Consider the following 12810-nt stretch of genomic DNA (forward strand, 5'->3'; position numbering starts at 1 on the left):
CCAACTTGGGCCAGTGAAGCGGCGTCCTCCACAACTAGACTGAAGAACAAAACGACAGCAACTTGTCTGTTCCCCTTCCCCCAATTCCCCACCACTGTTCCCATCCCCCCACTGTCTACTGGACAAAGTATGGAAAGCTTCAACAGCCCTTTAACGATTTTATTTTTTAAATGTGTGTTAAGGGCTGGCCGAGTAGCGCGTTGCTTGGGACTTGGCTTGGGACCCCGGCTCTGAGCAGGGGGGCCCCGGTTTGGATCCTACATGAGGGCCCGTGATGCTGCACCCTCTATAGCTAGGATAGTGAACAACAACTCGACCTGGAGCTGGGCTGCGGTGAGTCGCTGGGCCATGGAGTAGGCTACAATGGGCCTGGCCAGCAGCTGGCGTGAGCTTTCGTGAGCTGCCGTGAGCCGCCGTGAGCAGCTGTCCAATGGCCGGTGAGCGACTGCCTGACCCGGGAAGAGCACAATGATAATACAAACATGGGCCAGTGAAGCGACATCCTCCACAACGAGACTGAAGAAGAAAAGGACAGCAACTTGTCTGTTCCCCTTCCCTGATTCCCCAATGCTGTTCTCCTCCCCCAATTCCCCAATAAAATCTTAAAAAAAAAAAATGTGTGGTAAGACAGTGGCTATTATGAAGTCATGCCAAAAAATTATTAGTTACAGCTATTGCATAAGGTAATATGAGGGAGAAATACCTATTTGAAGTGCTTTCAGAAAGTTTGGATTATTTTAAATGTCAGAAAGAGAAAATTATAGCTTTCACTACAGAATTTGGGCGAATTCTTTTTGTTCATATTCTAAAATGCTTTTCATATACCCAGGTTATTGGGCCCACAGAATACAACCTTAACTCTCTATGGGGACAGCCTAGATCAGAATGGGTAGATATTTAGAAATGAGACACATCAGGATACTCCAAAGAGCACAATGATGGTTGAGAGATGGCAGTTGAAGGAGCTGGTACTACTCTTCACCCCTCTCTTCCTGGACAGATTCTGGAAGCAGGTGTAAAGCAGTGTTCCATGTGGGCAGTTGAAATTTGGGCTCTATGGCAGCCAGTGATGGGAGCCAGCCCTGGCCTGGACTGGATTCTTAACCCCAGTCTGCAGAAGCAGGGATACTGTGCAGATTATCCCAAGTAAAATCCAGGGACTACTTTATACAAATAAAGGAAAAGCTCCTAGTTACTATAGAACTGGACCTCAGACAGGTCCTGGCTGCAAGGCTAACTTGACACCAAGTCCTTTGGCCAAGGAAACTAGAACTCCTTAAATCCCCTAACATCAGCTGCTCCAGTCTCTAGGATAGGCCGCAGGCCCAGGAAGCCAGGTGGTCCTGGGGAGAACAAAGGGCAGGAGCTTTGCAGGGTTATCAAGGCTGATGTCAGTGGCCTTGTATGTTCAAAGTTAAACTTGCAAGCCCAGTTCTTCCACATTCTGCCTCAGTGATTTCTCCCTGTCTGGGCATTTTTGCCTTTTTTCATTTAAATTACAAGGAAAGATTATTATCTTCCTCCTTGTTCACTAGATAATTATGTTGCTACGGCTTCACTCTTAGACTAACGATGACCTGTGAGGCTTTGTCCAGTTCCACTCTTCATATTAATGTGTAGAATCTCATCTCTGTTTCCTACAGGTTAGGTTGGACAAGGCCTTGTATTTACTGCTGTCACCGGATACCAGTGAAAGGTCAACACCACCGCCAAGGTTTCCTCTCCCAACCACCTGAGCACATCACCACTTCCCAGTAGGAAGTGAGAGAGAAACATACACTCTGGCAGCAAGATGATGTTGTCATTGGTTGTTTTACTCTTGTTACCAGTATATTTTTAAGAGTGCTGACCTGGAAATTAAGAGACATGTGTATTAACCTGTCCTGTAATTGCCACTTTTTCTCTACCTCTCAAACTGGCTGTGATAAAATCTCTGCCAACCTCCCTACCCAGGACACATGAGGTTATATGGGTAAGATAGTTCAGTGCCCTTTGAAAATAGATAGGCAGTGTGGCGGATAAATTTCCCCAGCTCCCCAGCAGACTTAGCAGCAAAATGCAGAGCATCTGTAATCTCGATTGAAGATTATGGTTTAGGACAAGGTTAGTTCTCTTTTTGCTTAGTGTCTTCTCCTCAGCCACCAAGTTTTTCTCCAGTCTCCCCATTTGAGGAAAGTTTAGGGGCCCTTTGAAGAAGGATGGGGTTACCATGAGGTCACATTTTTCCAGATCTCTTTCTCAATTCAAACCAAAGGATTCATGCAATGAAAGAGAAAAATCTTTGATAAACCAGCCCAGATTAACAGAGGTGGTCATATCTTATACACATACTTGACAAGTAGAAGAACACTTCTGCATTACATAAGATTCAGTCCACAAAAAAAAAAGTATTATTTCTAGTGTAACTTGTTGTAAAGAGTTAAATTCTGCTGGAAAATAATCATGTTATTTTATCTTGAAGACTTTTTAATTTTGTTAAATGGCAGGAAGCGTATTAAGTACTAAGTAAAGCTTAACCTAAAATTGTATTTGAAGGCTGGGTCTTGAGACCAAGGGGAATGTAGCTACAATTTGTTTTTATTTCTTTGTGCTTTCTTTCAAACACTGTAGGCAACAGCATTATTGAAAAGAGCCCTTACAGAAGAGTATGAGGCTAGGTCAGCTGTCCACAGTCATGAATTATCTTGCAACTTGCCATCTATTCTGAATGACAATAGTGGAATAAAGGAAGCAAAACCGGCTCTGTGGCTCAACAGTGTTCTTACAAGGGAACAAGGTACTATTGGTAAATGGTCTATCCATTGCAAAAATCCAATCAGAATAACCCAACACCTTCTCTCAAGGTATACCTATAAAATAAAGGGGACTAGAGAGAGCTTCTGATCTTAATATGCATAATATGTTATTTGTTTTATACCACCTTTCAATAAATACATGATTTTGTTTAGTCCCACAGGAATAGGAAACCTAATTATAGATCTGCAGTTCTGCTGAATTTCCAATAAATTAAGTTTTTATAAGTTATGAAATCTTAAAAACTAATCACTTGGCAGTAGATAATTTTGATCATCCTACAAAGATGAAGACGATTCCATTAAAATGATTCCATAAAAAACTTCACATAAAATACTGTGAAGTTTTTTATATCACTTAGTAGAATTTACTCTTAATTTATACACTTTCTTTTTAATTATAATACAACCTTATAAAAGTCTGAACAGATGACTAAGAATCAATGAATTTATACCCCCAAAATTTAAAAAACCAATTTTTAGTATTAGGAATTGTGATTACTTCAGCATTACTGTTAGGACATGCCAGTAAAAGGCTGTAGTAGTATTTCTAAGACAGCTATGAGTTGCTCAGGATGTATTTAGAAGTTGATATACAGGCACAGGATTTGAGGCTCACTTGTTTTAAGCCCCACTCAAGTTTCGTAGATGTCAGGCTAAACTATTTTGCATAAAAACAAATGAAGATACCTTAGTTTTAGAATAGTTTTCATTTTAGGAATGGTACTATTTCAGACAAGGAATAAACTAATCAAAAAAAGAAGGTGGGGAGGTAGTGAAAATAAGAGGAATGGTAGTTAAAAAAACAAAGGCCTAATCCATAAGTATAACCCTTTAATACATTTTTATTATCATGTGTTTGGTTTTTAGGAGTTTCAAGTGGCTATGTTGATGATAGCAAAGAAGAAAGCATGGCAGTAAAGATTCCAATCACAGGTAAAATTATGGTTGCCTAAGAGGAGTCAACCTTATTATATAATCAGAACATTCTAGGTTAGTGGTTTGTGGACTCTGCTAAGAGCAGGTATGTTCTAACTACTACATGCTGGAGCAGTAGATTAACCATAAAAGCACATAGTCATAGCCTGCAAGCCTACATAACACAAACTAAGGTGGAAAATAACCGTGTCTATTGAATTTTTCCTAATCATATTGTACATTTACACATGTGAGCATCCCCTATCACGTAGCCTTTCAGCACCTGCGTCTATGTGAAAAGGTCAATCTCCAAGGGGAACACCCAGTCATTATTTGGCAAACTACAGATGTTTCTGATTTTACTCTTTTCTTTCCTGTGATAATTAAATGTGTATCATTAAAATAAGAGCAGGGAAAAAAAAGTGCCAGACAGGAAGCTTTCTTGTGCCTGAGTCACAAAGCCTGTCTGATAATTTAGAATTTTTAGCAATAAGGTTTCATCAAGACCTATTAAGATTTCTGCACATGTGTTAGGCTAGTTTAGATGAAATCTAAATATCATTACTTTTTTTAGTTTTAGAATATCAACAGCAGCAATTAGTATTCTGAGCAGGGTTCTATTTGTTGTACATCTAAATTTAGTAGTACCTTATTCTGTAAAGTGGTGTGCTATTTCATTATAAATTCAAAGGTCTGACTTTAAATATTTATACAAGTAAATACACCGTTGCACTGCTGTACTGAGGCATGCATCTACATATGTGGTAGTTGTGTTGTTTATATGCAGAAAGGAATGGCTTTTATGGCAGTACAATTCATGGCCTGATGATTAATTTTTTAAAGCCATGTTTCTGTGATGAACTCTGGTTTTGAAACAGGAGTTTATAGTAGAGCAATTATTGTATATACTCTGCATCAGTTAATATTTCACTCTAAAATACAGAGGTTTTCTCTTAAACATTTCCCAGTGATATGTTTATTGCATTTTTGTTCTTCATTTTGAGAAAACCCTGGTAGAGTTCCCTCTTTTTTAAATTTTTTATTAATAAAAGTGTAAATGATCACAAACTACAAATAACAAATAAGTCATTTGGATGCTTTTCTTTTGCATTTACCTTTGAATGCAGAAGTATCTAATGACCTCTGAATTTATTTCAGTTAAAATTGTGAAGGTTTACTGGGGAGAAACCAGGAAGTTCCCTAGCTGCCCATTCTTATTTATCTTTTAAATATTCTTTCCAATCATCCCTTGCTGCAAGTAGATGACTCTCCTCAAAATTAATGCAAATGCTGTTTTCTCATAGAATTTTTTTATTGAGGAATAATTGACATATAACAAACACTATGTTAGTTTCAGATGTACAGTGTAATAATTCAATATTTGTATACATTGCAAAATTATCACAATAGGTCTAGCTAATATTCATCATCATACCTAGTTACAAAATTTTTTTCTCTTGTAATGAGAAAAAAAATTTACTCTCCTAGCAATGTTCAAATATGTAATACAGTGTCATTAACCTTAGTCACCTCCCCATAACTTATTTATTTTATAACTGGGAATTTGTACTTTTTTGGGCCTTTCTTAAAATTTATTTTTCAATTACAGTTGACATACATTATTATATTAGTTTCAGGTGTATAACATAGTGATTAGACATTTATATAACTTATGAAGGGATCACTCTGATAAGTCTAGTACCCCCAACACCATACATAGTTATTACATTATTGACTATATTCCCTATACTGTACTTTACATCCCTGTGACTATTTTTATAACTGGCAATTTGTACTTCCTAATCCCTTCTCCTTTTCACTCATTCCCCAACACCCCTCCCATCTGGCAGCAATCAATTTGTTCTCTAAATCTATGAGTTTGTTTCTGTTTTGTTCATTTATTTTGTTTTTAGATTCCACATATAAGTGAAATCATATGGTATTTGTCTTTCTCGGTCTGACTTATTTCACCTAGCATAATACCCTCTAGGTCCATCCATTTTGCATCTAGGTTGCAAATGGTAAGATTTCATTCTTTTTTATGGCTAAGTAATATTTCATTGTATATATGTACAACATCTTTTTTATCCAATTGTCTGTTAGTAGACACTTAGGTTGCTTCTATATCTTGGTTATTGTAAATAATGCTGCTGTGAACATAGGGATGCATATTTTTTTTCAAATTAGTGTTTTGGATTTCTTCAGATAAATACCCAGAAGTGGAATTGCTAGATCATAAGGTAGTTTTATTTTTAATTTTTTGAGGAACCTCCATACAGTTTTCCATAGTGGCTGCACCAATTTACAATCCCACCAACGGTGCACAAGGGTTCCCTTTTCTCCATACCCTCACCAACACTTTTTGTTTGTTGACTTATTTGTAATAGCCATCCTGACAGATGTGAGGTGATATCTCACTGTGGTTTTAATTTGCAGCAAATTTGTACCTTTTGACCTCCTTCACTCATTTCACCCACCTTCCAACCCCTGCCTTTGGCAACAACCAATCTGTTCTCTGTATCTATCTCATAGAATTTGTTTATAAGAGAAGACATAATTAAGTACCAGAGTTTCAAATTTTTCTTCATGCAGAAAGAGGTGTGATGAGCCTAGAAGTAATAGGGCTATTTGCTATTAAAATTTTTAAAGAAATTGTAATTCCAACAACCTGCCATCAATCTATCAATAGTAGACAGTTTTTTTACAAAAATGCTTTGTGCTTGTTGCATGCCAAAGTATTAGACACAAAATAACTTGAGAGATAAGAAAAAAAAAACTTTCAAAGCCATTTACTTTGTTCAAGTGTTGCTGTTCTGTCCTTGCCACCAACCACACTGTCTTCATTCTTTGCTCCCCACCCACTGGACCTCCCAGGAAGTTAATGTTTGAGGGCCTCATTCACCTTGGCTCTGCTTAATACTATTGTTGTGTCTGTCATTGAAGCTACTTTGATCTCTAAGTTCTTTTTTTTTTTTTTTAAGATTTTATTGAGGAATTGGGAGAGGGGAACAGACAAGTTGCTGTCCTTTTGTTCTTCAGTCTAGTTGTGGAGGACGTTGCTTCACTGGCCCATGTTGGTATTATCATTGCGCTCTTCCTGGATGAGGCAGATCAGTTGCCGGCCTCTGGATAGCCGTTCACGGCGGCCCTTGGCAGCTCACACCAGCTGCCGGCTGCTCACGCTGGCTGCTAGCCACCCACAGTAGCTTATGGCAGCCCACTGCAGCAGGGGCTGCAGCCTATGCCATCGCCGGCGACTCATGGCAGCCCAGCTACAGGTCGAGCTGTTGTTCACCATCTTAGCTGTAGAGGGCAGTGTAATTGGCCCTCATGTGGGATCTAAACCGGGGCCCTGTTGCTCAGAGCTGGTGTCCCAAGCCAACTGTTAACCAACATGCCACTCGGCCGGCCTGATCTCTAAGTTCTTGACCGTCATTTCTTTATTAAATTTTTGTATCTTTTGTCATAATTATTTGGAGAGTTGGCCTTTGGTGAGGCAAGACAAGTGTACAGTTTGATTTAAGATAGATCCTGCCTCCTCCTTTGTAATACTTCTGTTGAGGCTTTCCTGTTTGTATGGGCTGCATTCCTTCTAGAATATTCTAAAGAAAAGGAACATTCCAGAGGCTGCCCTCTGGAAGTTGAGGAGATGTGGCAATTGAGGCTGGGCTTTGACATCAGCCGTCAGTGTCTGCTCTTTACACTCTGCTCATTTTTTCACCTCTCTAAGCTTCTGTATTAGAAAATTAGACATACATAGTACATGGCAAGATTGTCTTAAAGTTTAAATAAGGTCATGTGTATGAAAGTGTCAAGCGTGTATGAAACACTCATACATGTTAGCTGTGATTCTACTAATAATATTAATGTGACTGTTAGTAGTAGTTTTGGTCTTATGCACTGGCCCCCACATTTCAATCCAGTGACATCTAGTTAAAAGGAACCTCGCAAAACAAATTCAAAGAGAAAAAGAAGCAGGGGCGATAGGGGTGCTGTGCCACAGGAGGAGTAAGCCTGAGATGAGTCCCAGAAGGGCACCTGGACACTGCCAGTCTGTTTGTTATTCTGACGGCTGCTCGCCTTCCTCAGTTGCAGTGCTGCTCTAATGCCTCATAGACCATGCTTTCCTGATAGTACCACTAAATGAGTGTCTGTAAGAATTTTCCACTTGAGAACTCTGGATTTGAATCCAGAAGGATGTTTACTTATCAAAAAAACTTGTAGAGAGTTTTATGCTACTTTTGGAACTTCTAATTAGTCCCATGAAGAAACCCTTTAAGAAGAATCACAAAAAGCTGATGAAGTGGCTACTGGGTGGTCTCTCTGGTCAAGGCCCCGCTGTCTCTGCCTTATGTGCACACATGTGAGGACATTGCAGGGTTCCTGATCACCAGGTAGCAGTCCTCCCTACTGTGCCGCCTCACAAGGTTGATGATCAGATGCAGCATTTTCCTAAATGTGATGTGTGCAGTACTCCACCCAGAAGATACTGCAAGGAATGCATATCTTGTGACTAAACTCTGGTCTGGTCTCTCTCTCCCTCTGCAGCATGCACAACACACAGGAGCATGTTGAAGACTTTTAGAAGACTATTAGTAAATGAACTGTTTAAAGTGTGAACGTAGAGTCAAATAACTTACTTTCTATTTGAAAATATAATCCTTCCTATAAATAGCCAACAAAATTAATGTTCTGTGGAACATGTACACACATGTGGAACGTTTTTTAAAACCTTAAGTCCAATGAGAGCACCAATTTTCTCAATAAACTAAAATTATCATCAACATTTTCCTGTGGTTCCTTTTTGTGGGAACCTCCCTTGTTGTGGATGAGATTGCTTTATAATGACACTTAGGGCTACTTTAGTGTAACTAAACATAGATGATGCTATGATTAAAATTTACTTGTTCAAGCTGCTCCCCAAACTGATCACCAGCAGGTTACAATGGTAATTCTTAGTAGTGGGAAAATGCACTTCACTGTGTGTCCTTCTGTGTGGCTTTATTTGCTTTGCAGCCATCTCAGAAGGGATATAGTAGAAAAAGAGGCCGAGGTAAAATCCAGCGCAGGCACCAGGAGTTTGGGAAGAATGTGTGGGAAACTGAGGTTATACCACTTTCAAAATAATGATGACCCTGGGGAAGTTTAACCTGAGAAGGGCACAAAAGCTATCTTTAAATATTTGTAGGGCTGCCCCATGTAGAAGGCAGAACATTAACTGAGCATAATTATAGAGTGTAGCTCACAAACCCCTGTTTGTGAGTGTTGCAGGGATGGAATTCACAGCTCAGTAATGGAAAAACTTTCTAGCTCTTCATATCAGCAAAATCAAACTGAGTGTCTGCCAGGTATGAGATTCTGTGCTGGGTGCTTGAGCTATGGTGGGAACTTACCCTCTAGAGAGGCACTATGGAAGGAATTCTCATTTCTAGGAATTACTTTCTAATGCTGAGAAACTCTGTTTCTCAGTCCATATTAAAGAAATCAAACATGCCAACATTCTCATTTCTTAATTTCCCTTTCTTATTTGTGTATCACCCCCAAACATAGGTCTTTTTGGAAGAAGGGCACATCCTTAAAGTGTTTGTTATCACTCTGAAGGCATCTGTTTTGTTAACCATCATTATGAAGAGTGTGAGTTTCATAACTTTAGCTCCTGTAATCTGTGCTAAAGTGTACATAGAAACCCTCCCATACATACACCGACACATACAACCAGAGTAAGTATTCCCACAGCCTGTGATCTGTTGTTGTTAACACTATCTACCCTTTTCATTAGTCTAGTTGTTCACATGAAAGAACCAGGTAGAAATCAAAGATTAATGTTGCCATCTGTGAATGTGTAGTTTTCTATATATAATAAATAGTATATCATTTGCATGTATATTATACCTTTACTTGGGAATACCACGGACAGCAAAAGACTGGGTCCTTGCCCTCACTAAGCCTCCATCATTTCTCATCTCCACAACAGCCCTGTGGGGTAAATATTAGTAACCCACTCTACAGACTGTCCAACAGAAACAGAGAGGCTGAGTCCTGCTCAAGGCCATATAGCTAGTATGTTGGATCTGAATTTAAACTCAAACTTCAGGATTTAAGCCCTGGACGCCTTCTGTTCCACCACCCTGCCTCTTTTGTTTTATAACAGAGAAGACTGCATTGGGATGTCTGGATCAATTAAACAACAGCATGTATCATAACAAAAGATGAGCTCCACAAGGATGCTTTTGAGAGCAGCAATGAATGCAATCGTACCTTTCCTTCCTCTTGTGTTAGACCTGTAGAGGTGGGCAGCTTGCAAGGATTTCTAAGTATGGATTGTACCAAGAGGTATGCCCTTTATAAAGAGGAGCAAATCTGAGTACACCTAGGCCTGGGACCACGTGCAGGTAGTAGGATATTCAATTCAGTGTTTCCCTGAAACACTTAGGCCAGAATTAAAGTGATGCTTATGAAGATTATGAAGGAAAGTCTCCCTCTGAACTGCTTACACCCTCAAAGTGAAGTTTCCCACATTGGCAATTTTACTTGTATTCGCATGAAATTTGCATTTGAGAGTTAGGTGAATTTTGGTTTTAGCAAATGATGTAGCTTATGCTAAATATCATAAAAACCCGTCACCTAGCATAGTAGCTGGCATATTTTATCAAACAAATGAATAGAAATGAGAGTATTAAGGAGTCTCCTTAAATGCTTGTTGATTCAGGCCAAAATACTATCTCTTTCAGTCATTCACTCCACCGGTACTTTTCCCACCCCACGTGCCCATCCTGGCAAAACTCATCTTCTTAAGCTCCATGTGAAAAGGGCTCTCAGCTTTTATCTCAAGAGGATTAAGCCTCTAAGAATGTCCATTCAGCCTCTCATTCTTTTGACACAAATTCTCTTGGTCAAGCTGTGTTGAAAGTGGTTGCCTCTCTGTGCCATTTCTCAATGATATTCTTTGGCAAGCTGAAATATTCAAGGTCATACTAAGGTACATCCATTTAGAAGCTTTGTGGGAGGTCAACATAAATTTGAAGGGTGCCACTTGGAGTTTGGGGCAGTGCTTCCCAAAACATTATTGCATGAGTTTTACATCAAATTGGAAAACAGCTGGAAATATACAATGGACAAGTTGTCATTGGTGACTGGATTTATCCTGGGAGAAAAGACTGGTGACAACTTTGGATTGCCAAAGTACAGTGACATGATACCTCCACAGCTGAGATTTCACTAAGAATGTGCCTTGTTTGTCCCATTCCAATGCACAAGAACCCGTCAAGATGGGCTTGACCTGCTGTGCCTGGGACGGACCCCCAACTCATGCACAACCAAGGAACCACCAAATGCTTCTGGGTTGTCCGTTGCAGATCATGTGGCCCTGTCCCTACGGCAGGGGTCAGGCTGCTGGGACTTTACCTACCAGGCCAACTGCCTGCTGCTTGCTACAGCAAAGCTTTCCTCACTCATGATGCTGCAGTGGTGGTGTTATTTAACATGGTCATTAAAGAATGAAAGGCATCTTTCTAAGTGCTCTTGATTGGATGCCCCTGCGTTCAAGGCACTGAACTCCTACGTGCCCAGAGAAATTCTCAGCGGTTGCACAGTAAAATCCTGTGTGGAGTTTTAAAACATACCCATGCCTTACCCGCTCCCTTGACCATTTACATCAGAACCTCTAGGGGTGGAAGCCAGGCATCAGTCTTTCATAACACACCCAAGTGACCCCAGGTTTGAGAACGATGGAGCAGGGGGTCTCAAAGATGAAAGAGTCCTTGGAAGTTATGTGAAACACCCTCACTTTATACAAGAGACTCAAGTGGAGAGAGAAGAGGTTGGGATTCAGGTATTTTAATAAGATCAGGAATCAGGGAGTGTGCTACAATCATCCCTTGGTATCATTTGAGGAATTGGTTCCAGGACCCATTACCCCCACCCCCTTAGGTACCAAAATCCACAGATGCTCAAGTCCCTTATGTAAAATGGCATTATATTTTTATGTAGGCAGAGTATGCCTACACCTCACTTCATTTGTTTGGATTTAGCATAGTGCTCAGCACATGGTAAATCCAAATTTGACTTTTTGGAACTTTCTGGGATTCCTTAAAAAATATTTTTCATCTGCAGTTGGCTGAATCCTTGAATGCTAAACCAGTGGATACAGAGGGCTGAATGTATCTTCCTAGGGCTGCTGTAACAAAGTACCACAACCTTAAAACAACAGAAATGTGTTCTCTCATAGTTCTGGATGCTAGAAGTCTAAGTCAAAGCAGGAACGTGCACCCTCTGAAGGCCCCAGGGGAGGATCCTTCCTGGCCTGTTTCAGACTCTGGTGGCTTCTGGTTTGTGGCCGAATCACTCCAGTCTCAGCCTCCATCTTCATATCCACTTGTCGTCCTCTGGGTCTCCTGTGTCTTCTCTTCTTTCCATCAGGACACCAGTCATTGGGCTTTGGGCCTACTAGAAGTCCAAGATGATTCTATCTTGAGATTCTTAACTAATTACATCTGCAAAGAACTTATTTCCAAATAAGGTCACATTCTGAGGTTCTGGGTGGAGTTGAACTTTGGAGGAGACACTATTTAATCCACTCCAGGGGCTGAAGAGGGATTTCTTCATATTTTACATTCCTAGCATCCAGTTCATCTTATTAAGTGATTATTTCTGATGCTACTATAGATGATGAAATTGATAATGTTTTTATTTGTGATTTTTCTCATTATATAAATTGAGTGCCAATTGCTAAAAACATTGTCTTTAAAAACTATTTAATTATGCCAATAAACTATACCTTCCTGATAAGGATTATTCAGTCTTTGAAAGTGTAAAGATTCCATGACTTTGAGAGTTGAAAATTCACCTCCCATGATTGAACAGTGTTAAGTGGCAGGCACTGTGGTTATAAATTTACATGTGAAGCAGTACCAGCAAAACTGTTTCAGTTCAGTTTTGGAACATCCATTAAAGGTCAGTTATAAGTCTGGCATTTATTCTCAGGTGTAATTGTTGAACTCCTCCATAGAAATTAAGAATGTGATGTAAAAACTTACTTTCTGAAGCAGCTCTAGGCAATTCATATGAATTAGGAGTTACTTTGCGTATTGGCCCTCTCTGT

General features: G+C 39.8%; 1 protein-coding gene across 6 annotated transcripts in view; it reads left to right on the plus strand.

Annotated features, from left to right (window-relative positions):
* The window catches only part of KIZ (kizuna centrosomal protein), a 145322-nt gene that overhangs the window by 109909 nt on the left and 22603 nt on the right, over positions 1–12810 (plus strand). For 5 of the 6 annotated variants that reach the window (XM_019628166.1, XM_019628167.1, XM_019628168.1 and 2 more), the window contains 2 exons: positions 2611–2776; positions 3663–3728. In XM_019628166.1, the coding sequence (XP_019483711.1) occupies positions 2611–2776; positions 3663–3728 (232 nt within the window). Of the gene's footprint in view, positions 1–2610; positions 2777–3662; positions 3729–8258; positions 8812–12810 lie in introns of those variants that run through there. The other variant, XM_019628172.1, reaches the window with a different exon arrangement.

Source organism: Hipposideros armiger, unplaced genomic scaffold (assembly GCF_001890085.2).
Source record: "Hipposideros armiger isolate ML-2016 unplaced genomic scaffold, ASM189008v1 scaffold_752, whole genome shotgun sequence".
In the NCBI taxonomy this organism is placed as follows: Eukaryota; Metazoa; Chordata; class Mammalia; order Chiroptera; family Hipposideridae; genus Hipposideros; species Hipposideros armiger.